The sequence below is a fragment of the Protopterus annectens genome, chromosome 1.part2, assembly GCF_019279795.1.
Source record: "Protopterus annectens isolate FY-2018-M chromosome 1.part2, PAN1.0, whole genome shotgun sequence".
In the NCBI taxonomy this organism is placed as follows: domain Eukaryota; kingdom Metazoa; phylum Chordata; order Ceratodontiformes; family Protopteridae; genus Protopterus; species Protopterus annectens.
The window spans coordinates 1242980773-1243005475 of record NC_056727.1 but is presented as its reverse complement, the minus strand read 5'-3'; the positions used below and the strand labels follow the sequence as shown (position 1 = coordinate 1243005475).

General features: G+C 39.8%; 1 protein-coding gene across 1 annotated transcript in view; it reads left to right on the top strand.

Annotated features, from left to right (window-relative positions):
• Positions 1 to 24703, top strand: part of SELENON (selenoprotein N) — an 805209-nt gene that overhangs the window by 263581 nt on the left and 516925 nt on the right. The window contains exon 5 of the mRNA XM_044060119.1: positions 9037 to 9161. Coding sequence (XP_043916054.1) covers positions 9037 to 9161 — 125 coding nt within the window. The remainder of the gene's footprint in view (positions 1 to 9036; positions 9162 to 24703) is intronic.

The following is a 24703-nucleotide window of genomic DNA, read 5'->3' as shown; positions in this document are numbered from 1 at the left end:
AGATATCAATGTTTTCCATACTGAGGAGAGCTTCGAGTGCGTGCATTTTGAGGTTTAGACTTCTGGCGTTTAGCAGCATTACCCTTAGTTTCTTATTCTTTGTGTTTTCTATGGAGGTGGGTTTGTCTTTTGAGCCTTGCCTAAAAAAGGCACTATGGGGGTGGCAAGAGCCTTTGCCAGTATCCGAAAGCCCAGGGGTGACAGGTGCAAGCCGTCCCTAGTGAATTAACGTGGCTTGTCGAGCATGTCATCCCAGGCTGACAGGCACTGTATCCCCTTTGAATGACTCCAAAATTTTAGCCAATTGTTAAAATTGATCATTTTGTCTTTATACTGCGGCATCATTCTAGGTGAGGGTAAGATGCTGCTCAAGGTCAGGGTCATACCGGCCTGGGCTACATGATCGGAGAGCTCCTCTATGTCTCTTTTCATGTAGTAGAGGGAAGTACATCTCAGGTCATTCACACCAGCATGTACTATGACAGAGTCATATTTGTACTTGCTTTGGAGTGACCTGAGTGCTTGCGTTATGTGGTGGATCCTAGTACCCGACAGGCAGCTCACTGTGACCTTCTCCTTGTTCAGCCTGGTGAGCGGGACGTCAGTGTGTCTGACTATAGAATCACCTATTACAAGTGTATCAAGTGTGTTATTCAGCCTTAAGGGCTGTGACTGTTTGGCACACTGACTTTGTGAGCTATGTGTTGCACATGTTTTGCTGTGGGGTAGCGTTTGCTTGGATGTCTGCTTTGGAGGTCTCTGCTGCTTAGGTAGATTTTTATTTAGAGCCTCCGAGTATGTTTTTGTGTGTTTATGTGTTTGGTTTGCTGTTGTGGTAGGATTATGTGAGACTGGATTAGTGTTATGTGAGGTTACCTTCTCCTCCTGACTGGTTACACCAGTTCTGAGGTGAGAGAGCTCAGCCTCCAGTTTGGCTATATAGTTGCATCTCTCACATATGTTTGAACCTGTTTGGAGGAGGAGAGGGTTGTCCGTGTACATGAGGCAGTTGTAACATTGCCTCAAGATTCCCAGATTCACCAGATGGGCTGGAGAGGAAACCATTAACTGACCTTTGGACATGCTAGAATAGTAAAGGGAACTCTTTTATCTCTTAATTAAAAAGGACCAATAGGGGACAAGGTAATTGTGGAGAGTATATGAGGATGTAGTGCTTTTAGTTTATTAGTGCAAGATTGTAAGATTGTTTATTTGGGCAAGTGCAGGGTCTTAGATTGAGAATAGGGTGTTTAAATTGAGATATAGAGCAGTTCTAAGGGAAAAAGTGAAGAGAAGACTTTGTGGAGCCGGGAATAGTTGAAACCCGATGCTGCGCTATGCACACAATCGCGCTAAAGCAGGTTTTTATGCAGGGAACTTCAAAGAGCTAGAAATGGCCCAAAACGGCCAATTACTATAAGATTCTTGTGCTGAGGTCACTCCTTCATGGACAGATAGGCTGCTCAAGGCTCCCCACTCCCACTGGTGAGCAAAGAAACTTCTTGTATCCAAGTAAGGAAATGGGCAACACAGGAACTTTCCAAAAGTCCAGAATACAGCAAAGCCTGTATAAGAGACTATTCCAGTTTAGGAAAGGCGGGAAACAAGGATTTTTTTTTTCAGGAAAACAACAGGAGAATTACAGTATATTCAATGCACAGGCTAGCGCACTTGAGTGGGCAGCCTCAACAGTGAAATACAACAAACAAACTTTTAAACTAAGTGCAGGTAATAAAAAATACAAAAACAAGCTTATAACAGTTAAATCAGCAGTGTAAACTCGCTTTTCGGTGAGAAAGGATGGTTGCACAGGTAGTAACAGAAAAAATATACTTATATCTTGAAAGCAGTCACTCTTTTCGTTTCTCTGCTGCTAGCACCACTCTGCAGGACCACAAGGAGCTGTTGCTGAGTACGATAAGTGAAAAAAACGTGTCAAAGTGGGTTTTTATGCAGGGAACATCAAAGAGCTAGAAATGGCCCAAAACGCCCAATTACTATAAGATTCTTGTGCTGAGGTCACTCCTTCATGGACAGATAGGCTGCTCAAGGCTCCCCACTCCCACTGGTGAGCAGAGAAACTTCTTTTATCCAAGTAAGGAAATGGGCAACACAGGAACTATCCAAAAGTCCAGAATACAGCAAAGCCTGTATAAGGGACTATTCCAGTTTAGGAAAGGCGGGAAACAAGGATTTTTTTTTTTCAGGAAAACAACAGGAGAATTACAGTATATTCAATGTACAGGCTAGCGCACTTGAGTGGGCAGCCTCAACAGTGAAATACAACAAACAAACTTTTAAACTAAGTGCAGGTAATAAAAAACACAAAAACAAGCTTATAACAGTTAAATCAGCAGTGTAAACTCACTTTTCGGCGAGAAAGGATGGTTGCACAGGTAGTAACAGAAAAAATATACTTATATCTTGAAAGCAGTCACTCTTTTCATTTCTCTGCTGCTAGTACCACTCTGCAGGACCACAAGGAGCTGTTGCTGAGTACGATAAGTGAAAAAAACGCGCCAAAGCGGGTTTTTATGCAGGGAACATCAAAGAGCTAGAAATGGCCCAAAACGGCCAATTACTACAAGATTCTTGTGCTGAGGTCACTCCTTCAGGGACAGATAGGCTGCTCAAGGCTCCCCACTCCCACTGGTGAGCAAAGAAACTTCCTTCAGTCCAAGTAAGGAAATGGGCAACACAGGAATTATCCAAAAGTCCAGAATACAGCAAAGCCTGTATAAGGGACTATTCTAGAATAGGAAAGGCGGGAAACAAGGATATATTTTTTTTTTCAGGAAAACAGGAGAATTACAGTATATTCAATGCACAGGCTAGTGCACTTGAGTGGGCAGCCTCAACAGTTAAATACAACAAACAAACTTTTAAACTAAGTGCAGGTAATAAAAAACACAAAAACAAGCTTATAACAGTTAAATCAGCAGTTTACTGTTTGCAGACCAAGGATTCTATTCCCATTGACTATGGAGTGTGTGAAAAGCACATAATGCATCGATACAAACAGAGTACAAGTGTGATAGAAAATAACAACAATCCATTTCTTAGACTGCATCTGTACAAAACAGAGTGTGACAGAGAAAAAGGTAGGCATTTATGCCTGACTGCCCAAATCATCTTCAGATATTACCTCTTTACCTAGTAGATTTCTTTGAGAAGATAACCAAAGCAATGGATGAAGGGAAGATGGTGCATACCACCTATCTAGACTTGGCTAAGGCATTCGACACAATATCCTGTTCGGGTATTGTAGACAAACTCACTGAACTAGGCATAAATCCACAACTCACTGGAATGCCAAGCTGGCTCACAGATAGGACCCAAGAAGTCAGGATTGGGGAGACCACCTCCACCAAGAAGCAGGTCACCAGTGAAGTACCACAGGTTTCCATGCTGGGCCCACTCTTGTTTGGCTTTGACTTCTTGGAATCAAGGCTAATGTCAAGGGCCTGTGGCTCACCAAGTTCTCAGAAAACTGCAAATTGGGAGCTATCATAAATTTCCTCCATGATACTAACATCCTGCAAGAGAGTCTGATACAGACAAATGACTGGTGCCAAAGCTACTGAGAAAAGATCAGTGCAAAGACGTACATTATTTTACTTTCTGGGAAATGTTTACCCAGGCAAGTTACTCCATTTATAAGATACCCCTAAATGTTGATACAGTAGTCAGAGATCTGGGCACATATGTAAACGGTAATCTGTCCTTTGACCAACACATAGCCAAGGTAGTACGGAAATCATTCTGTCACCCAACTTATAAGTAAGGGTATGACATCTAGGTCCACAGAAGTTATAGTACCACTCTTCTCATCCCTTGTCAGACTCATCGTGGAGTACATTGCCCTCTTTGACATGTACCTGACTAGGTATGTGCAACAATTGGAACATTCACAGAGGTTTCTCACTAAAAGAATACAGGGTGTAAGTAACATGCCCTTTGCTGACTGCATCAAGGCCCTATCCCTGTATTCAGTCTATTACAGCTACTGAGGGGAGATCTATGCCTGGTATACAAAGCATTGTCATACCCCAGCCTGATGGACTTCCTGCATATCAACAAAACAAATAGCACCAGAGTTACCTGTTCTAAAGATTTAAACCTTGCTTGTGGTATAAATAGGACCTGCTGGAGAGACAAGTATATATCTCAGAGACTACCCCTTCTCTGGAACAGGTTCTCCATCCATATGAAGCAGGGTTCTTCCCTTACCCAATTTAAGTGGAACTTGGATGGGGAAAAGGAAATTCATCCCTGGTTTGCCACTTGTGTCTCTAATGGACACAGGTAGCCTGTAAATAGTTGATCTCCCAGGCCCCTGCTTACACTTATCATAGGTACCAGAACTTGTCAGAGATTTGGGATGTATGGCTGGGCTTAAAAAGGCCCTTGTTGTCATCGGCGTAGTACACAGCTATTAAACTAAAAACTACCTTTTTTTCTTCCTGAGGTGGTAGGTATTTTAAAGGAAGCATTGACACCTGCTACCTGGGGGGGCTTACATCTCCAAGTGGAAGATATTTTCAGATGAATGTACCTTGAGAAACATAATCTCAGCCTCATTTCTAGTGCATAGTCTTCTAGAATGTCTGGCTTTCTTGTTTGAATACTATTTATCCTACTTCACCATCATGGTACTTTTGTTAGCTGTTGTAGCCTGTAGCCTTGGAATCCACCTGTTATGTCCATGTTAGCAGCTGAGCACTTCATATGGTCATGATATAAGCATGCAGTCCAGGAGACTGTTAAGGAGCCAAGCTCAAATTCCCAACTGCCCCAAAGTACTGCGTGGTTAAGTGACTTGCCAAGATCAAACAGAAGGTAAATGAAGGAGGAAAGATTTGAGCCATGCACCTTTAGCACATTAAGCAGCTCAGTAACAAGTCTGAGCTTTAGTCCTCTGCACTAACAACCAGACAGTTCATGAAGAGAGTGCTCCAGGACTTCCTAGCACCTCCACTACTCATATTTATCCCATATGGTTCAGTGTAGTGAGTGTATCTGACATTCTTTTCTAAAAAAAACTATTAAACTTGTGGCAGTTACTTGTGCAAGAAAGGTCTCAGAACTGTACATTCTTATATGCAGGGAACGTTACACTGTTTTCCACAAGGATAAGACTGTTATCAGAGCCAGTTCATCCTTCATGTGCAGAGTGTTTTCTGTGCTAGCTCTCATCCATATCTCTGCGTACAAGGTAGAGATTCTTGCGCATCATGGATATTTGCATGTGACTTGGTACTGCATTTAGAGAACCAAGAATGTGACAACAGTGTCTTGTGTCATTTAGGAAGGTTAGACAGGATATCCCAGTGTCCAAGCAAATATTGTCATAGTGGCTAGCCATTAGCCAGTTTCTTTATTTTCTGTTAAGTTAGATACAGGAATGATTTTTCTGGTAATGTCAAGGCACACTCTATTAGGGCTATAAATACCATATCACTCCTTTCCTACAATATCTTCATGTTAACCGTTTGTGAAATTGCTGCCTAAAGCTGGCTGCACACATTTTGTAAACACTGTAGATTAGGTGTGCAGTTGCCTGTCTGTCCAACATGTCCTGTTTATTTTACAAGGAAACTTTAGGTCTTTAGATCTAGTAGTCCTGCTACTTTTTGTTTTGTTGATGTGCAAAATGTTCATCAGGGAGTGCCCCAAGGATGTTTTGATTGCCAGACATAGATTGCCTCTCTGTAGTGCTGTAGGGGACGAAGTATAGAGATGGAGCTTTAATGTGATTTGCATAGGATATTGTGTATATGCTTTGTATTGTTTTTGTAGTGACCCTTTGCAGACATTACATTTACTGCATATATCTGTTCAGGTACAAATCAAAGGGGGCATTATACTCAGATTGCTCTAATGAGGACCGAGTATAGTGGTATGATGACTTCCCTGGACCTAGATTCCATACCCTTACTGATAAGTTGAGCAGCATAGAAAGATTTGCTTACTACCTTGGACAGATATTGGTTGAAGGCCAGGTTACTGTCTGCATGTGTTCCCAGATCCCTGACTAGTGTAGGTCAACGTTTATGGGTGTTTTACAGGTGATGTAGTTTCCCAAGGTGACAGACTTCCCAAAAGGTACTATAATGCATTTCTTGGCATTGAGTTGTAAGCTGTGGCTTTGGCATCATTCATTTGTCTGCGTTAGACCCTCTTGTAAGATGTTTGTGTCTTTGGGGGGGGGGGGTTCTATGACTGCTCCCATTTGTAGTCATCTGTGAACTTGGTCAGCCAAAAGCCTTTGTCATTGGCCTTGATTTCCGAAAACTAGATGCCAAAAAGGAGCAGGCCCAGCAAGGAGTCTTGAAGAACTCCACTAGTGACCAGCCTCTTTGTGGAGGGGGTCTCACCAATCCTAATTTCCTGAGTCCTATCTGTGAGCCAGATGATTATCCAGCAGGTTATATAGGAGTTTATGCCTAATTCTGTAAATTTGTTAACAATGCCTGAGTGGGGTTTCAAATCAAATGCTTTAACCGGGTCAAGGTAGGCAGTATGCACCATTTTACCCTCATCCATTGCCCTGGTGACCTTCTCAAGGAAGTCCACCAAGTTCAGTAGACACAACCTTCCTTTGACATAGGCAGATTTGGATGGATCCAGAGTCTGAAGGTCTCCTATGTCTTTTTTAGTCATTTATATGATAATTATTTCTATGGCTTAATGTATAAGACTAGCCAGACTAATGGGTCTGTAGTTTCTGGAATCTGTTGATGATCCACCCTTATGAAGAGGGATGACCATTGCAGTCCTCCATTTTTATTGGTACAAAGCATTTTCTGAGACTGTAGTTAAGTAGTAACTTCAGTGGCCCCTGATAGGCTATATTCAGGAGACATCCTGAGATATTATAAGGGGTCATTGAAGCTGTGTTCTTGGCCTTTGTGAACCCAGCCAGGACATGCTGTTTATTTATAGTTAGAGGGGTTATGTTTGAAGGTGTTTCTTTGTGGGTGGTGGCTTTGGGTGAGTGGGTATTCCTAGTCTGTTGGGGGGTAATTATTTTCCCATAGGTAAGGTGGTGGGTTAAATGGTTAGAGACTCCAGCAAGGTTAAATATACACTGAGTTTCGTGGGATATAGAGGGTGACCTGTAACTTGCTAGGGTATGGTATGGATTTTATCTTTAGTGACCTGCACATGGAGAAACTCCAGCGTGTTATCCTGTTTAACCAACCTAGAGGTATACTTATTATTGATGTAAATCGAGACACCTCCACTTTTAGTCCCTGTATGTGCAGCTGCTGGTCTAAAAAGTGTGGAAGGCACTGAAACCTTGCACTGCTGGGGTACTGTCTGCGACTTTAAACAATGTCTCGGTAACTGCACAAATGTCTATATTCTCCAGGGTGAGTAGGGCTTGGAAAGAATATAGTTTTTTGTTTAGTCTCCTGGCATTGAACAATAACACCTCAAGGTTCAGTTGAGATGATTTTGCTGTCAGTTGGTTTGCTAATCTGGTATTGTCTAAAAAAGGCTGCATGGGAGGATACATTTTTAGCCAGTATTTGAAAACCTAGGAGGGACAGGTGCAGACCATCCTTGGCAGAGCAATGTTGTCTGATAACCACGTCTTTACATGCTAACAAATATTGGATCCCCTTAGAATGGTACCAGAAACTTAGACAATTGTTAAAAATAATCATATTTTGTTTGTATTGTGGCATCATCCTTGGTGTAGGTAATATGCTGCTGAATGATAGGTTCATACCAGCCTGAGACATGCAGTCAGAGAGATGTATAGTGTCTCCCTTCACATAATCCAGGGAGGTATGTGTCAGGTCATTTACACCTACATGGACTAAGATAAAATCATACTGATACTTGTGTTGTAATTACTTGAGTGTGTGTGTAATTGGGCAGATCCTGGCTCCAGATAAGCAATTAGCCATTATCTTCTTCTTCAGCCTGGTTAGAGGGGCACCAGTATGTGTTACAATGGAGCCCCCTTTGACTAGAGTCTGGGGAAGTGTGTTTGTTTGCCTTATGGGCTTTGTAATGGGGCTCCGCTGAGTGTGGCTGTATCTGTGGTCTTAGGTGTTACTTTTATTGGGTACATTTGGGTTTGCTGAGGATTATCTGTGCTGATGGGTGGTCTAGGAGGTCATTGTTTAGGAAAATTGCATTTAAGTGTCTCAGCATATGTTGGTTGATGTATGTTTTGTGTTATGTGTTAATCCACTCCTGCAGCTTTGTGTAATCCCTTTTCATGTGTGCAGTACTCAGTTCTTTGGTATGTATGTAGTCTGATAGACATTTACATGTCATCTGTATAGAGGTATACTTTTCCTTTCAGTGCCTGTGCATTTTCTTTTTCATAGTTGATAAGGAGGACTGCTCTCAGTACTGAGCTATACATCAGCCCATTATACATGGATATGCTTTGCAGTGAGTTCTTTATCCAGGCTGCTACACTGTTGGAAGACTGCCCAGTGTCAGTGTTTATATTATCTTTTGAGTGGTACTGTTTCACCTACATTAATAATTTCTAGGTAAGATACATTGCCAGCACCATCTATATTATTGTTTTTTAAACCCAGTTGAGGAACATTGCCATTTTAGTTTAATATAGCCAGCCTACTTCAGAGTAGAACATGAATGTATCTAACTCTGTTGACTGACTTGGGTGCTTGAGGGCTACTGACTAGGTGTAAGGCAGCAGTCTGAGCTAAGTGTGAGGACAAGATAGTTTGCAAAAGGGCATTGAATGAATGAGTCTGAAGTGGAATATTGGAGAGCAGTGGAAGCCTGAGGTCAGTGGAGGTACAAGGGTGACTTTATTTAATCCTTTTCCTAGTACATCTGTTTATAGATGGTGATTTGAATGTTTTACATTTTCTGTGCTGGCGTCTTTAACCACCTCTATACATACATGTTTTCCTTCTTTTGAGTAATAAAATATGTAGTGAACAGTTTGCACAGTAGACCATGATTTTATTAGCCCTTGATCTGCTGTAGAGCTTTTCTCAAACAGAATATTGTGTTCTGTTTTCATCTTTTCTTCTCCAGGTTCTGATACACAATCTTCTAAGTATGTTCCACCCTCGGCCTTTTGTGAAATCCAGGTTTGCAGCACAAGGGACAGTTGCTTGCATTCGAGCCAGAAATGATTTCTACTATGACATTGTATTCAGGTAAGAATATATACTGAGTGAATGACCAGATTTTGAATTCATTCTGCCTTCTGTGGTTGGCTTAATACCATGTCCATTTTATGGTTAGCAGAACACAAGGAAGCTTCACTGAATAACATAGCTGCTGTGGATAGGAATAAACAGATACTGTTGGCAGTTCAGAATGCCTTTGACCCCTTCCAATCCCTAATCTTTCCTGTGAGAATTTTATTAAATAACTTGTGAATCCATATTGTGTTCACCATGCCTCCCCTCATTTAGTAGAATGTTCTCTGACCATTATTTCATGTTCATTGTATTAGATTTTACAGAAGTGTGGTAGTCTGGAACTTGATCTGTTTGCTACCCAGGAAATTGTAGTTCAACATCTCTTCTTTTTGATGTAGCAGGGCAAGGGAAAGTCCATGGTGGATGTATTCTCCAGCCCACGAAAAGGGAGATCACTGCACACTTTGCTTCCATACCCTCTGTTTGTACACCTCATTACAGAATTCAGATATGAAAGGCCAGATAAAATCCTCATTCCCTGTGTTGTAAGAAAAGGATATGGCTTCAAGCGCTCAGGTCTCTGGCTGTATGGCAAACCTTTTTGTTGTTCATCATGTTATTCATTGTTGCAGTCTTCAGTCTTGGAAGTATCTTGTCATGCAGGTAGTCTGTGACCAGACAGTCTTCCAAAGCTTTTATCTCTACCAAGGCTTTGGCCAATGTCCTCCTTCCTGTGTAAGGATAACAGTAGAACAAAAGGTGTGCTGAACGAAACTATCTACAGATATTTCTGGCTGTGCATTTGGGTTTGTATCTTAACAGTACATTTAGTCCATTGCTTTGCCAAATTAAGTTTTCCTGAAGGACAGATAAGTACCCCATAGAGAATTTTTATTTTATGTTTTAGATGTATAGCATTGTAACTAATGTCTTACACAAAGTTAAGATGTGAGGATTTTACAACTAAAGTTAATTGTGTGGTCTGCACTAAGCAGATACCACACAAGAATTAGCATAACAGGTGTCTTTTTTGCCTTAGAACAAAGCATGATGTGGACTGTTGTCCCCACTGCACAGCATTTACTCTGAGGACAATCCGCCATTGTCAACATTCCCTTCAGGAGTTTGTTACCAAACAAGGGACCTGAGCCTGGTTTAGGGCTGCTGTAGTGTCATCCAAGAAATCCAGGAGTGTACCTCCTAAAATGAAGCATTCTAAGAAGAGGGAGAATTGCAGGGAAACTGAGGACATCACTTATTGTTCTGGGTTTCCATGGGGCAGTGATTTGGTACTAGGTGACATACTTTTGCTGCCTCCTAACTTTCGAGTCTGTTGTGGCTGAAGCCTCTGGCACAACCATTATGCAGGTGCCCACACCTTTAGTTTCTGGCATGTCCTTCTGGAATGACATCCCTATGTACCTTCAATAGCCAGAGACACTTCAGCAACTGAGAACTGCATCTTGATTTCTTAGGGGGAAGATGGAATTCCCAAAATGTGTGTGTGTGTGTGTGTGTGTGTGTGTGTGTGTGTGTGTGTGTGTGTGTGAGAGAGGAGGTTCCCTGGGACCATATTGAATTTTCAGTTACCACGTCAGATGTGAGGCCTCAAAGGAGTATGATTCTGAGCATAGTAGATGCAAGGCACCAAAACCTAAGTAGATGCTTCAGGGTAGGCCTGAGTATGCTTTGACCCAACCCGCTTGCCTGGGCTTTGTTTTCGGATATGCTGGTTTAGTTGGCCAAAACCCTGATGTTTTACCTGAAATCTAAGTGGCCTGAGCCAGATAAGCTTTTGGCGTTTGAAGTGCATTCTAAAAAGAGAAGGGGGATCCCTTTGGCGTAGATTCCGAGTCTTCTGGTCCTGAAGCTGATTATGTAGCCTGTGTAGGCAGGTTCCCATTGTCCTTGTCTTCTGCCTTCCCACCAGAGGGCTGTTCCTTTGAAAGTACTGTCCACAAAATGAAAGAGACCTTTCAGTGGTGTCACTCGTCTGGTCAGGATAAAACAGATGAACATTCGTGGGTTCTGTTCAAGCATCTTTATTATGTACAAACACATCAGGATTGAGGCTTTAACTTAGATAAACTTATAAACAGACTAGCTATCACTCTCATACATGCTCACTCACTGGCTGCACTCTCAAAATGGCACTGAAGCTAGCACATGCTTGTTATTTATATGCACATGCTGTCCTTGAAACGCTTCTTAAAGGTACAACACATACTATTCTACATCCTCCCTCTTTGAGAAATGAGTCATGCATTATTGACGACATCAGTTGACATGCAATTAATACAAAATAATTTTTTGTTATGCAGTTATACAGAACTAAGTACATATAGACATTTATGTCCAGGTTGCTGTATATTTCACACTAAGTCTAGAAATATGACCAAATCTTGTAACATAGAAATTAGAACTAGGTCCAACAACAAGGACTGTCTCTGCTGAATGTTCAACTTTGAGGACATCAGGAATGGATCCAAATGGAGAGATGAAAAGTCAGCAAGCAAGGGAGAGTAGTAGTGCTGAAACTGAATTCATCCTCAAGTCTTGGTGAGTACTTTCACAAGGTGGACCCTGTTTTCTATAAAATCTCACCAAGGCGACACTGATATATAGACTGTATTTATATAGCATATATCATGGACAGAAGTAGATCAAAAATGTTAAAAATTAACAAAGCTGGGTGCACAAGACCAAGGATAAAAAAGTGCCCAATCCTGGTAGGCGCACTGATGCCAGGACTGGAAAAAATGACAGTGCAGTATCCTCAAAATGCGGAAACATTCCTACAATGTGGCCAAGCCTGTTGTAGAAGGAAGTATCAGTCCACAAAAATCACAAAAGCTGATAGGCCAGAGAACAGCCATAAAGATGATAGTGTGGACTACTGTGGATAAGAAAGAAATTATGTATTATTATTATTATTATGCAAAAAGCCCAGAATTTCCATATACAAGATGTACAAAAAGATTAAGAGATAAATTAGAGGAAAGAAAAATACTTCCAGAAGAAAAACTGTCAGAAGCTTCAAATAAAAATTTGTGGTCATTAGTACAACAGATTTGTGAAAAACAGTATATAGACCAAGAAACTTTGATCTGTTTGGAAAAAAAAGCATCTGAAGAAGTGCGAAAATAGAAATGGCAAAACCTAGATATTTTTGAAAAGTAAAAAAAAGAAATATGAACATGGGAAAGAGAGATTTGATATGGTGCAATATTTATGCAAAGGCAAAAGCCAAATTAATCAACATAAAAAAGGCAGCCTCAAAGATATTCAAAGAGAAGTACAGGCAAATGAGGTTGAGACATGGACAATTTCACAATAAAAAAATATCACAAAGGGGAATGTAGAAAAGCAGATTAGTAAAGCAGAAGTTAAAAAAAATAGAAGTTAAAGTTATGGAGTTCCTGCGAAGAGAAGGAGCTGATGTAGAAGGCCTAACACAGGTTACGTCACAGCATGATGGAATGAGTGTCAAAGTAAGGAGAAACAAGAAGATTAGGAGACATCTGAAGAAGAAATATGGACATGGGAAAGAAAAAGAGAGTTAATATGGTGTAATATCTATGCAAAGGAGAAAGCAAACTAACCAATACAAAACGAGCAGTACCAAAGATATTTGAAGAGAAATACAGGCAAAGAAATCCGGACATGGAAAACTTTACAATACAAAAAATAAGAAAACAAAGAGGAAAAGTAGAAAAGGAGATCAGTAATGGAGGAGTTAAAGAAATGGAAACTGAGGTTATGGAGTACCTCCAAAGTGAAGGATTCAGTGTAGAAAATCTAATTCAGAAAGCACCACAACAGGATAGAGCAATGGAACTCCAAATTAAGGGGAAATCAGTAGAACGGGAAGTAATTGGTCAGGTGCCATATGAAGATATTTTGGAGCCTTCCACAGGAAACGAGTATAAACATTCACTTGAAGCTGGATGGCACAGTTAATGTTAAGGAGTGATAGGCCAGTGAGTTCTCATATGACAGAGCAATGGATGGCGCAGGATGAAATTGGAGAGAATGTGCCATGGGAAGATGCAATAGAACTTTCTATAGAATGCCTGCAGGAAATGGAAAACAAAAAATGTGCCCTTAGTTTAGAAGAAAACAAACTAAGAGAAGAGTTGCTTGACTTAAGAGAGACAGACTTATTAAGATCAATGAAAGTAATAGACTGTAGAAGGTCAATAAACCCCAAAAGTCAGAAGTTTGATAAAACAAATGAACACAATAATTAGGACTGTCCATAGAGATCTATGCGATATAACAAACAGGATATATTATTGTGCAGCTAAATTAATAACTGATAAAGTTCTACCACAAGTATACAAGGTAGTGAGGGAGAGAAAGGGGAGAAATTGAATACCATCATGGAAGTATAGAATGGAGAAAACTATAAAGCAACTAAGACAAGAAGTGTCACTATTAGAAGAGTATAGAAGAGGGAACAGATCAATGAAAATACTTAGAACAGATGGACGTGATAAAAGCAATGCACAGTATTAGAACAGATCAGGATCTATCATGCACTATCACAAATACACTAAAAATCTCAGCACAGGCAGAACAACTTAGAAGATAAGCAGATAAATATAAAGGAAAAGTACAACAATAGCAATTTATTGATGACCCAAAAATGTTTTATAGAGAACTGGGAAATAAGGCAAAAGGAATTGAAAGACCACCAAAAAAGAAGTAGTACATACATTTTGGAGAAGTATTTATGAAGATCCTGTGTAACATAACAAGGATGCCAAATAGATAGAAGTAAAAGAAAGAATAAGAAGTTTAAATGTACAGGATATGAAATGGGATGAAGTAACAACCAGAGATATTGAAACAAAGTTAAGAAAAGCCTCAAGTTGGAAAAGCCCAGGCCTAGATGCAGTACCTAACTTCTGGTTAAAAGTATTAACATCTTTGCATGAAGATTTAGCCATGAGTAAGAACTATTTATATGTGTACCCTGAATAGACACCAACCAGGCTAACAACAGGAAAAAATGTTTCTACTTAAGAGTGAACCTGCAAGCTACCCTAAAAATTATAGACCAATAACTTGCCTTCTGATGACATATAAACTATACACTGGAATTGATGCCGACAGAGTCTATAGTCATTTAGAAGAAAACTCAATTATGGCAGTAGAACAAAAGGGCAATAAAAGAAAGTCATGTGGAACAAAGGATCATTTGCTGTTAAATAAAGTCATAGTGGAGAACTGCAAAAAGGGGAAGAATTTAAGTATGGCATGTGCAGCAAGTAAGGGTGATAAAGGATAGTGAGGGAAAGGTACTCACAAGTGAGGAGAGTGTGTTGAGGAGATGGAAAGAGTACTTTGAGGGGTTGATGAATGAAGAGAATGACAGGGAGAGAAGGTTGAATGATGTGGGGATAGTGAATCAGGAAGTGAAACAGATTAGCAAGGAGGAAGTAAGGACAGCTATGAAGAGGATGAAGAATGGAAAGGCTGTTGGCCCAGATGACATACCAGTGGAAGCATGGAGGTGCTTAGGAGAAATGGCAGTGGAATTTCTAACTAGATTGTTTAATGAAATTTTGGAAAGTCAGAGGATGCCTGAGGAGTGGAGAAAAAGTGTTTTGGTACCTATCTTTAAGAATAAGGGTGATGTGCAGAGCTGCAGTAACTACAGAGGGATAAAATTGATCAGTCACAGCTTGAAGTTATGGGAAAGAGTAGTAGAAGCTAGGTTAAGGAGGGAGGTGATGATTAGTGATCAGCAGTGTGGTTTCATGCCAGGAAAGAGCACTACAGATACAATGTTTGCTCTGAGTGTGTTATTGGAGAAATACAGAGAAGGCCAGAAGGAGTTGCATTGTATCTTTGTAGACTTGGAGAAAGCACATGACAGGGTGCCTAGAGAAGAGTTGTGGTATTGTATGAGGAAGTCGGAAGTGGCAGAGAAGTATGTAAGAGTGGCACAGGATATGTACGAGGGTAGTGTGACAATGGTGAGGACTGCAGTGGGAGTGACAGATCCATTTAAGGTGGAGGTGGGATTACATCAAGGATCAGCTCTGAGTCCTTTCTTATTTGCAGTGGTGATGGACAGGTTGACAGATGAGATCAGACAGGAGGCCCCATGGACTATGATGTTTGCAGATGACATTGTGATCTGTAGTGAGAGTAGGAATCAGGTTGAGAAGACTGGAGAGGTGGAGATATGCTCTAGAGAGCAGAGGAATGAAGGTCAGCAGGGCTAAGACAGAATATATGTGTGTAAATGAGCGGGAGGGTAGAGGAATGGTGAAGATGCAGGGAGCAGAGTTGGTAAAGGTGGACGAGTTTAAGTACTTGGGATCAACAGTTCAGAGTAATGGTGAATGTGGAAGAGAGGTGAAGAAGAGAGTACAGGTAGGGTGGAATGGGTGGAGAAGAGTGTCAGGAGTGATATGTGACAGACGGGTACCAGTAAGAGTGAAAGGGAAGGTCTACAAGAGGGTAGTGAGACCAGCTATGTTATATGGGTTGGAGACAGTGGCATTGACAAAAAGGCAGGAGTCCGAGCTGGATGTGGCAGAGTTAAAGATGTTAAGATTTGCACTCGGTGTGACTAGGCTGGATAGGATTAGGAATCCGTATATTAGAGGGTCAGCTCATGTTGGACAGTTTGGAGACAAAGCAAGAGAGATGAGATTGCATTGGTTTAGACATGTACTGAGGAGGGATGATGGGTATATTGGGAAAAAGATGCTAAGGATGGAGCTGCCAGGTAAGAGGAGAAGAGGAAGGCCTAAGATAAGGTTTATGGATGTGGTGAGAGAGGACATGCAGGCGGTTGGTGTGACAGAGCAAGATGCAGAGGATAGGAAGAAATGGAAAGAGATGATCCGCTGTGGCGACCCCTAATGGGAAAAGCTGAAAGAGGATGAATGAATGGATGGATTGACTACAAAAAAGCATTTGATAGTATCCCACATTCATGGATAAAAGAGTGCTTAAAAAATGTATAAGATACGCCCTGCACTGATCAACTACATTACAATGATCATGAAACAGTGGCAGACCACTTTGCAATTAAGCCGTGATAAAGGACAAATTATTATTCCTGGGATAAACATTTAAAGGGGGAAATTCCAAGGTGACTTTATGTCACCGCAGCTATTCTGCCTTGCTCTTAACCCATTAAGCTGTCTACTTAATAGCTTAGGCCATGTCTATAATTTGGCTCCTAGTAAACAACAAAGTGTAAATTCTTCTCATCTTTTCTTTGTCTTTGATTTGAAACTGTATAGCTCATAAGATGAGGAACTTAAAGTACAATTACAAGTTGTCAAAACTTTTTCAAATGATATGAGAATGTAATTTGGTCTTGATAAATGTGCAAAAGCAACATTTAAAGCAGGAAAACTGCAGCACCAAGAAAACATAATTTTGGGGCAAGAATGTGATATAAAAGAACTTCAGAAAGCGGGAGTGTATAAATATTTGGGAACTGATGAAGGATCAACAATAAAACATGAACAAATGTGAATGAAACTTAGTAAGGAGTACTTTAGAAGACTTAAATTAATCCTGAAAACAGTGTTGACATCTAGGAACAAAATCCAAGCTATAAACCAATTTGCTCTTTCTGTCTTAACTTAGTGTTTTGGAGTGATTGACTGGCTGCAAAACATGTTGGATAGATTAGATAGGAAAACAAGAAGGATGCGTCATGCTCACCAAATGATTTATAAAAATCACTGCATACCTAGATTATATATTCCCGTTTCGAAGGAGGGATGGGCCTCCTTGAAACTGATTACATGTACAGATCTGTAATCGTGAGACTCCACACATATCTGCTGATCTCACAAGACCCAAATGTAGTGAAAGTTTTGAAACATGAGGGGAATAAATTTAAGATGATTTCCCTGCTTAGGCTAGCAGAAGCATATCGGCGTCAAGCAGGAATGGAAATCAAACTACAAGTGAATAAAAACCAGGCAGCAACATAATGTGCCAAAAAACAAAGGAAAGAATATAAAGTGAAGGACTAGATGAGAAGGCAAGAAATGTGGAAAATGCATAAATATAGTTGCAAGTATAGAAAACATCTGGAAGAACCTTATGTTGATCAGGAATGAATGCAAGAATGGTTAAGGAGAGGCAAATTCAAACCAAGAGATGAAAGGTTAATTTTGGCATCACAAAATAGTGGGCTATGTACACATTGGACTACAAAGTCCATTGAACATGTGGGAGAAACAGACAAATGTAGGTCTGTAAAACAAAATTGGAAACAGTCGCACACCTCGTTGCTGGTTGCGACATACTAATGGCAGAAGGACTGTATACTGAAAGGCATAATAATGTGGAGAGACTGCTGCATTGGGGATTGTGCAATCATTATGGCATTGAAGTGGCTGAAAAGCAGTGGAAACATGAGCCACAAAGGATAATATAAAATGGTGGTCTACATCACATGGGATCATCTATTGCCAACAGTTCAAAAGATAGATGCTAGAAGACCAGATATATAGTGGTCCAGGAAAAGAAAACAAAAGCAGCATTGATCATTGAAATCACCACACCCAGTGACTACAGTATCCTGCGTACAGAGAGACACAAAGTCATAAAATATTAGGATTTGAAAGCAGAAACGAGAGTAATGTGGAAGAAAGATACCCAGATAGTTCCAATAGTAGTAGGAGGAACAGGTATTATAAAAAAGAGTCTACAATCATATTTAGATATGGTACCAATACATGTAACTTCATATGAATTACAGAAGGAGTCATTACTGGGCACATTACGGGTGCTGCGAAGAGCACTTTTGGTTGACATCAGAGTGAAACGATATTAATTTCATGAACTTAAATCGTACTTTGACTTAGGAGTGGAGTCCATTCCCATGATGGTATTAGAAACCCAAAAGATTTGGATAAGTTGAAAAAAACGTAAGTAGGAGTTAAGACACGTTCTGCAACAGGAACATTGTCTGGATTGCTCTGAGATCTAGAGTCTGTATCACAGGAACAGTGCTGCAATATCGATTCTGATTAGCAGTGTAATAGATCCCTGCAAAGATTTGGAAAAGCCCATAACCATAAAATTAAATGCTGTGACTCAAGTCAAGTATTTAGAGTTCAGAGACCTTGTCTTTGTATCCATGAACATTCTACCTTACTGATTGTTTGTTTTTGGTGGTAAACCATCTTGAAGGGGGGGGGGGTAGCTGCTTTCCACTGAATGAACTGACTGGTCCACCCTGCATCTCAGCTTGTTCCCCTAATACATTTGCCTTTGCGGCTCCAAATTCAGAGTCACTTCTCTACCCTGTGTCCCAAGTGTTCTCTGCATCCATCCAGCTGCTTTCACTCTACAGTAAGGTACATTGGATTCCTGTATTTTCTTAACAGTTATGGTTTATTTCATTTTGGTTCAACTTTGTACTAGAAAAATACAAATAACATGTTACTGTGATAAATTCTGGCAAAGTGCTTTGTCGTCTGCTGTTACTGTGTAGTAAATATATCAGCAAGTTTCTACTGACTTTTGTTACCTAGCAGCTAAGTGTTGCTTTCTGCTGTTAATGTGTAGCAGTTATATTAACAAGTTCCTACTGGCTGTTTTTTACAGTAGGATTCAGTGAAGCATCTACTTTTTAGCTCTTAGTACTGCAGTTACATCAAGTAAGTCTGTAGTGTGTTGCCATCTGGCTAAGTGTTGGAATTTTTTCTTCTCTCTGCTAATCTGTAGTGCATATATGTTTACGTCTATATATGTTTCTACTCACTTCTATTGTAATACCTGACTCGTTTTTTATGAACAACGCAGTTACTGGATAACGTAGGTGATTTGTTAATATATGCGAGTTTATGTTTGTGCAGAGTTTTGTCATTGGTTAGGGTTGCTTGTTTTTCATATATGTTACACACTCTAGCTGCTTTTTCTAAGTGGTTATGTATCACATTTACTGACTGTATGTTGTGTATCAAAGAGTGGGAACTAACAGATAGGCATACTGCCTGTCCCTCTAACATCTGTAAACCTACATCACAGTAATCCCTCACGTGCATGTAAACACATACCACTTGTTAGTTTATTTTTCTTTCTGTCCTTCTATACTGTGGAAGCCACCATTTTTGTTTTTAGTAATCCCAAACTTGCATACCTACAAATGCCTCCTGTATGCTTATTGTCCTGTTTAAAGGTTAGAAAGCCGAAATGCACAACTGTGAAATATACTGCACTACTCTTGTTTGCCAAACATTACGTAAGGTGGATGATAAATAGAACTGTACCTAACTAGTTCAACCATCAAGAAATCCTTATTAACTTTTCTCTCTCTCTCGCCCAGTGAACCAAGCACATAGTAAGTCTTAGTACTGCTGCTGCAAAAGTTACCATGTCCCACAAGCTAAAGAACTTGCACAGCTGAATTTCACCTGCTTTTGCAAAAGTTCACAAGGAACAATACATTGAGTTAAATGTATACAAGGCAATTTCCAAGACTCAGACTAATAACTTAAGTCATGCATTAATGTGTTCTGTTTTGTAGTATTGAATCTGCTGGAAGGGTATCCCCACCCCCCATTTACTCATCCTCACTCACAGGCCTTTTACTGCTGAAGGTGAAGCTAAATTAACAGTTTAGCATATTTTATTCTTGTCAGTGTAAAGGATCCCTGCAAAGATTCGGAAAAGCCCATAACCATAAAATTAAATGCTGTGACTCATCAGGTATTTAGAGTTCAGGGACCTTGTCTTTGTATCCATGAACATTCTACCTCATTGATTGTTTTTGGTGGCAAACCATCTGAGGGGGGGGGTCTTCCCGCTCACTCTGCTCCCCTGCCTTGCCCCCATAGCCTACCCACCCCCAAGCAAATCACTCCCCCTTATTCCTGTGATCCAATTATATGCAACTCTGCCTTGTCCACACCCACATTGCATTCACACCTTACCTACTTTTATTTAACCAAACATATCTTCTTTCCCATACATCCATCACCTTGAATTCTCATCCCCACTACTATACTTCTTGGCTTCTTACTCTAGTTCACCATCACAATACACTCACCATCTCACATTATGTCCAGGCTTATCACCTTCTCTTCTACTATACACACATCAGACTAACATTGCACCATAATGTTACTGCTGACCAATCATATCTCTCCCACCACTCCGTATCACAAACCACAAGGCAAAATACCTAACCGCATTGTCAAAGCCCACCCTGAAGTCAAAACATTTCCAATGTTACCTTAAGCTTCTCACATATCACTAGATAATATACATCGCTATTTACATCCAATAGTACATTCTAACACATAAATACCACTTTTACTATTTTAAACCCACCATCACAGTTGACATGCTCTTTCTAACCTGCCTAACCTCTTTACTCTTAATTCTCAACCTTACTGTAACTATATCCTTGCATTCCCCCACACACCAATACACATCAACAACCTTCTCCAACCATCTCCCCAATATACAACACAGCTTCTCACATATCTCCTCCTGTCTTTTCCCCTATACCCTCCCATATTATTCAAGCCACAGATTGGCCTCTTCACCTCCTGTGAAACCACAGTTGACACCATCACCTATGAATAAAAAACACTTCCCATGGTATTCATTCCTCATTACCTATCTTCTTAAATGTGGAGACATACATCCTAACCCAGACCCATCCTCTAATCCTAACCACAAGAGTAGCCCCAAAGATTTAAATGTACTTACACTGAACCTTAGAAGTATTTGTAATAAAATAGCTCCACTGCATGCCTGGATTGATCAAAATAAACCTGACATACTAGCCCTTACCGAAACATGGGTACACCCTAATGTAAAAGACTCAAAAATAATACAGCCAAACTTTGCAATAACCAGAAGAGACAGATCTAAAAAAGGGGGGTGGGATAGCCCTTATATATCCCTCCATGTTCAACATCACACCCTACACCAGAAATATACCCATCTTTTCTAATACTGAGTTACTACCCCATCAGTACATCAAAAAGGATTTGCATAATAGTAGTGTATATCCCACCAGGTCATAATATACCAGTGTTGGAAAATGTTTTATCCTGGACATCCCAAACAATAAACTTCAAGAAACAATAATCTTAGGAGATGTAAATATAGATTGGCAAATGATAGCTTCCAACTCCCCCACAAATAGTATAAATCTGTATGTTTTTTTCTCAGCTTATCAATACTCCAACAGGATACAACAAAGATCTTACCTACCATTCCACCCTACACTGGATCCTAGTATCCCATCCCACCAATTACCCCTCTTCTGGTACACTGTCTGGCTCCCACAGTGATTGTCTGCCAGCTTATTCTCTTAGAACAAACTCCCAGCAACTAAGAGTACACACTGTAAAATCAGTTAGGAACTCAACTAATTTTTGTCAACATAAATTCAACAATATCCTATGTGAAATAGAGTTTACCATATTGTATGAACTTTATTATTCTATATACATGAGATGTGAATTGTATATTATAAAAGTGTATATTTTTGTTACCACTATTGAGTTTACTAAGTGATTTAGTGAGCCGATTGAATTTTGTTAGTGACTCACTTTTATTTATTTATTTATATATTTTATATTTTTAAGTTGTTGTTGAAGTTTTAGTTCCATATGTTTTTAAATGAATTAAATTAACAATGAGGAAGTGAGGTCACCAGATAATAGAGTATATAAGTGTTTAATTAAAGATTTATTGCATTTGGCCTGAGGAAGCCCATGTGGTGAAAGCGCTTGCCGAATGGAATTTTTAAGCATCATTAAATCAGTTTGAATTTATCTTAGTCTGGACTGTCCTTTGGTGAAGTGAAAACTGCCTTTCAAGGATTGTATCTTTGATTTTTTATGTCAGTAACCTGTTCCATCTATATGGACTATAATTTGGGAATAACTTGTTTCGAGCATATTACACTGTCTATTGGTCTCCATTTACTTGTTGTTTATTTTATTTCTTTTCGACTGGAGACCCTTTCACAAAGCAGCTATTTTTTCATATTATTGTCTATAATGTTTTAAGTAATAGAATTGTCTAGATGTGTAGTGTATATTGTAATATCTTGTAACATAGATTATGTTCTTTCAACTTATTTGTGTATAGTATTTCTAATGTCATTTGTATTGTACTGAATTATACTATATTTGTATTGCACTGTATGTGGAGCTTTTTTCCTTGGGCTTCTGCTGAAAATAGGTTGTGTAGACCCAGTCAGACCACCCTGGTAAACAAATGTCGAATAAATAAATACAGGAAGAAGATGTCTGCGATTTCTCCTGTACTCCACATCCTCTAATTCTACAAAGTAGGATCTCAGCTCAGCACATATGCCTGTTACTTGACCAATCCGGTCGAAACCTTTCACCATTTGTATCCTCACTGTCTCTCCTTCTTTCAATGGATGAAGAAATCTGCTCAATGTATCATAGATGGACTTCTGGAAAGAATGCTTTCTGAATAGTTGGGCTTTGATTGTTCTGCTGTTTTCAGACCTCAACAAACTGGAACTGATAGGCAATGTTCTGGTTTGCCTAAATAGAGGTCTCTGAGCAGGCGAGCCAAATATGTCGTCATGGGGTATATTTCTGAGATTAAGTAAATTCAAAAAGACATCGGTATTATCACACTTTCACCTCTCTAGTAAATGCTTTGCACTCTGTACTGCATGTTCAGCTAGTCCATTTGACTGTGGGTATTCTGGACTACTAGTAACATGTACAAAGTCCCATTCTTTTGCAAATTTCTGAAACAACTGACTGGTAAATTGGGTACCGTTGTCAGAAATAACTTTGTGTGGACTACCATGGACTGAGAAATGACATTTCAACTTGGTGATAACAGCAGTGGATATTAGGTTAGGTAGTAAATCAATCTCAAACCAGTTCTTATATGAATCTACCAACACTAAGTAATGATGATTGCTCCACTGAAATATACCAGTGGCTACTGCTGACCAAGGTAGTTCAGGAACTTGACTTAGCTGATGTAGTTTTTTTTGCAAATGCGGTTTAGTACTATTGCATACTGAAAAGAAGAAAATACTTTATCAATATCTTTTGCTAGAGAAGGCCAAAATACTAGTCCTCTTGCCCTTCTTTTGGTAGATTCGAACCTGGGTGACCACGATACAAAATCTGGATATATTGAATCGTAAAGAAGCATTAACAGTTTTAGGACCTTTGAAAATAATAAGATCTCATCTCTGTAAGGAAAATAAGTTTGCACTTCAGGTGGTATACTAGATTGCTTTGACGACCATCCTACATTAATGTAGTGGTTGAGCTTTTGCAAAACTGGATCAGTCTTTGTGTGATCTCTCAGCTCATCAAGTCTCGTGGCAGAAAAAGTACGCACTTCCATGACATCACAGTCAAAATTCTCTGCATTAAGCTGTCCCTTGTATTTCTGGGCGATCTAGATAAGGTATCAACTAGATAAAGAAGTTTGCCTTTTTTTATAGACCATTTTGAAGCATTTTTGCAATTTGAGCATCATTCTTTGTAATCTCGCTGGAGCTGAATACATAGGCTTCTTTAAAATAGTGACTAAAGGTTGGTGATCAGTTTCAATCTGAATAGCTCAATCATAGATATAATCATGAAACTTTGAACATGCAAATATTATTGCCAAAAGTTCCTTCTCTATTTGAGCGTATTGCATTTCAGTTTGGGTAAGAGTTCTAGATGCATACGCTATTGGTCTGTTTACTTGAAGAATGGCTGTGCTAAGACCATATTTTGAAGCTTGACAGGAAAGAGTTACTGGTTTATTGACATCATAGTATCTTAATGTAGATGGGGTGACATTTTTCTGCTGAAGGTCTTCAGATGCTCCCTTCCTCTTCTGTTCCATCCAATACCATGTAACATTTTTGCTCATTAGGTCTCTCAAAGGCGCTGTCAGCTCACTGAAGTCTGGTATAAACTTGCCTAAATAGTTGACCATACCAAGAAAATGTTTTAGAGCTTGAACATTATCCGGTGCTGGCATCTCTAGAATGGCTGCTTGCTTGGATGGGTCTGGTCGCAAGCCAGTGATAGTAAATAAATTACCTACGTATGTAACTTCTGGTAGTCTGAATTTGCTCTTCAGAGGATTGAGTTTCAAGTTCTCTTCACGTGCTCTGTCTAGAACTTTCTTAAGGTTTCTGTCATGCTCTGTTTCACCATTGCCTCCAATAAATAAATCATCTACTATTATGGCAAAAGGATAACCTGAAAACATTTGCTGCATTGCATGCTGAAAGACTTCACTTGCAGAATTTATTCCAAATGGCATCCTAAGGAATCTATATCTTCCAGATGGGGTACTGAAAGTAGTCAGTAGTGAAGATTTGTGAACAAGCATCACTTGCCAAAATGAACTTTTTGCATCCACAACAGAAAAAACAGTGGCATTCTGTATTAGGGCTGCGACTTCCGTGACTGTACGCATAGGATGATGTGGTCTCATTAATGCTTTGTTCAAATCTCTTGGGTCAATACATATTCTGATTTCAACTGAGCCTTTTTTTGTGGGCTGCTGGCATGGACGACACCCATTCAGTTGGTTCT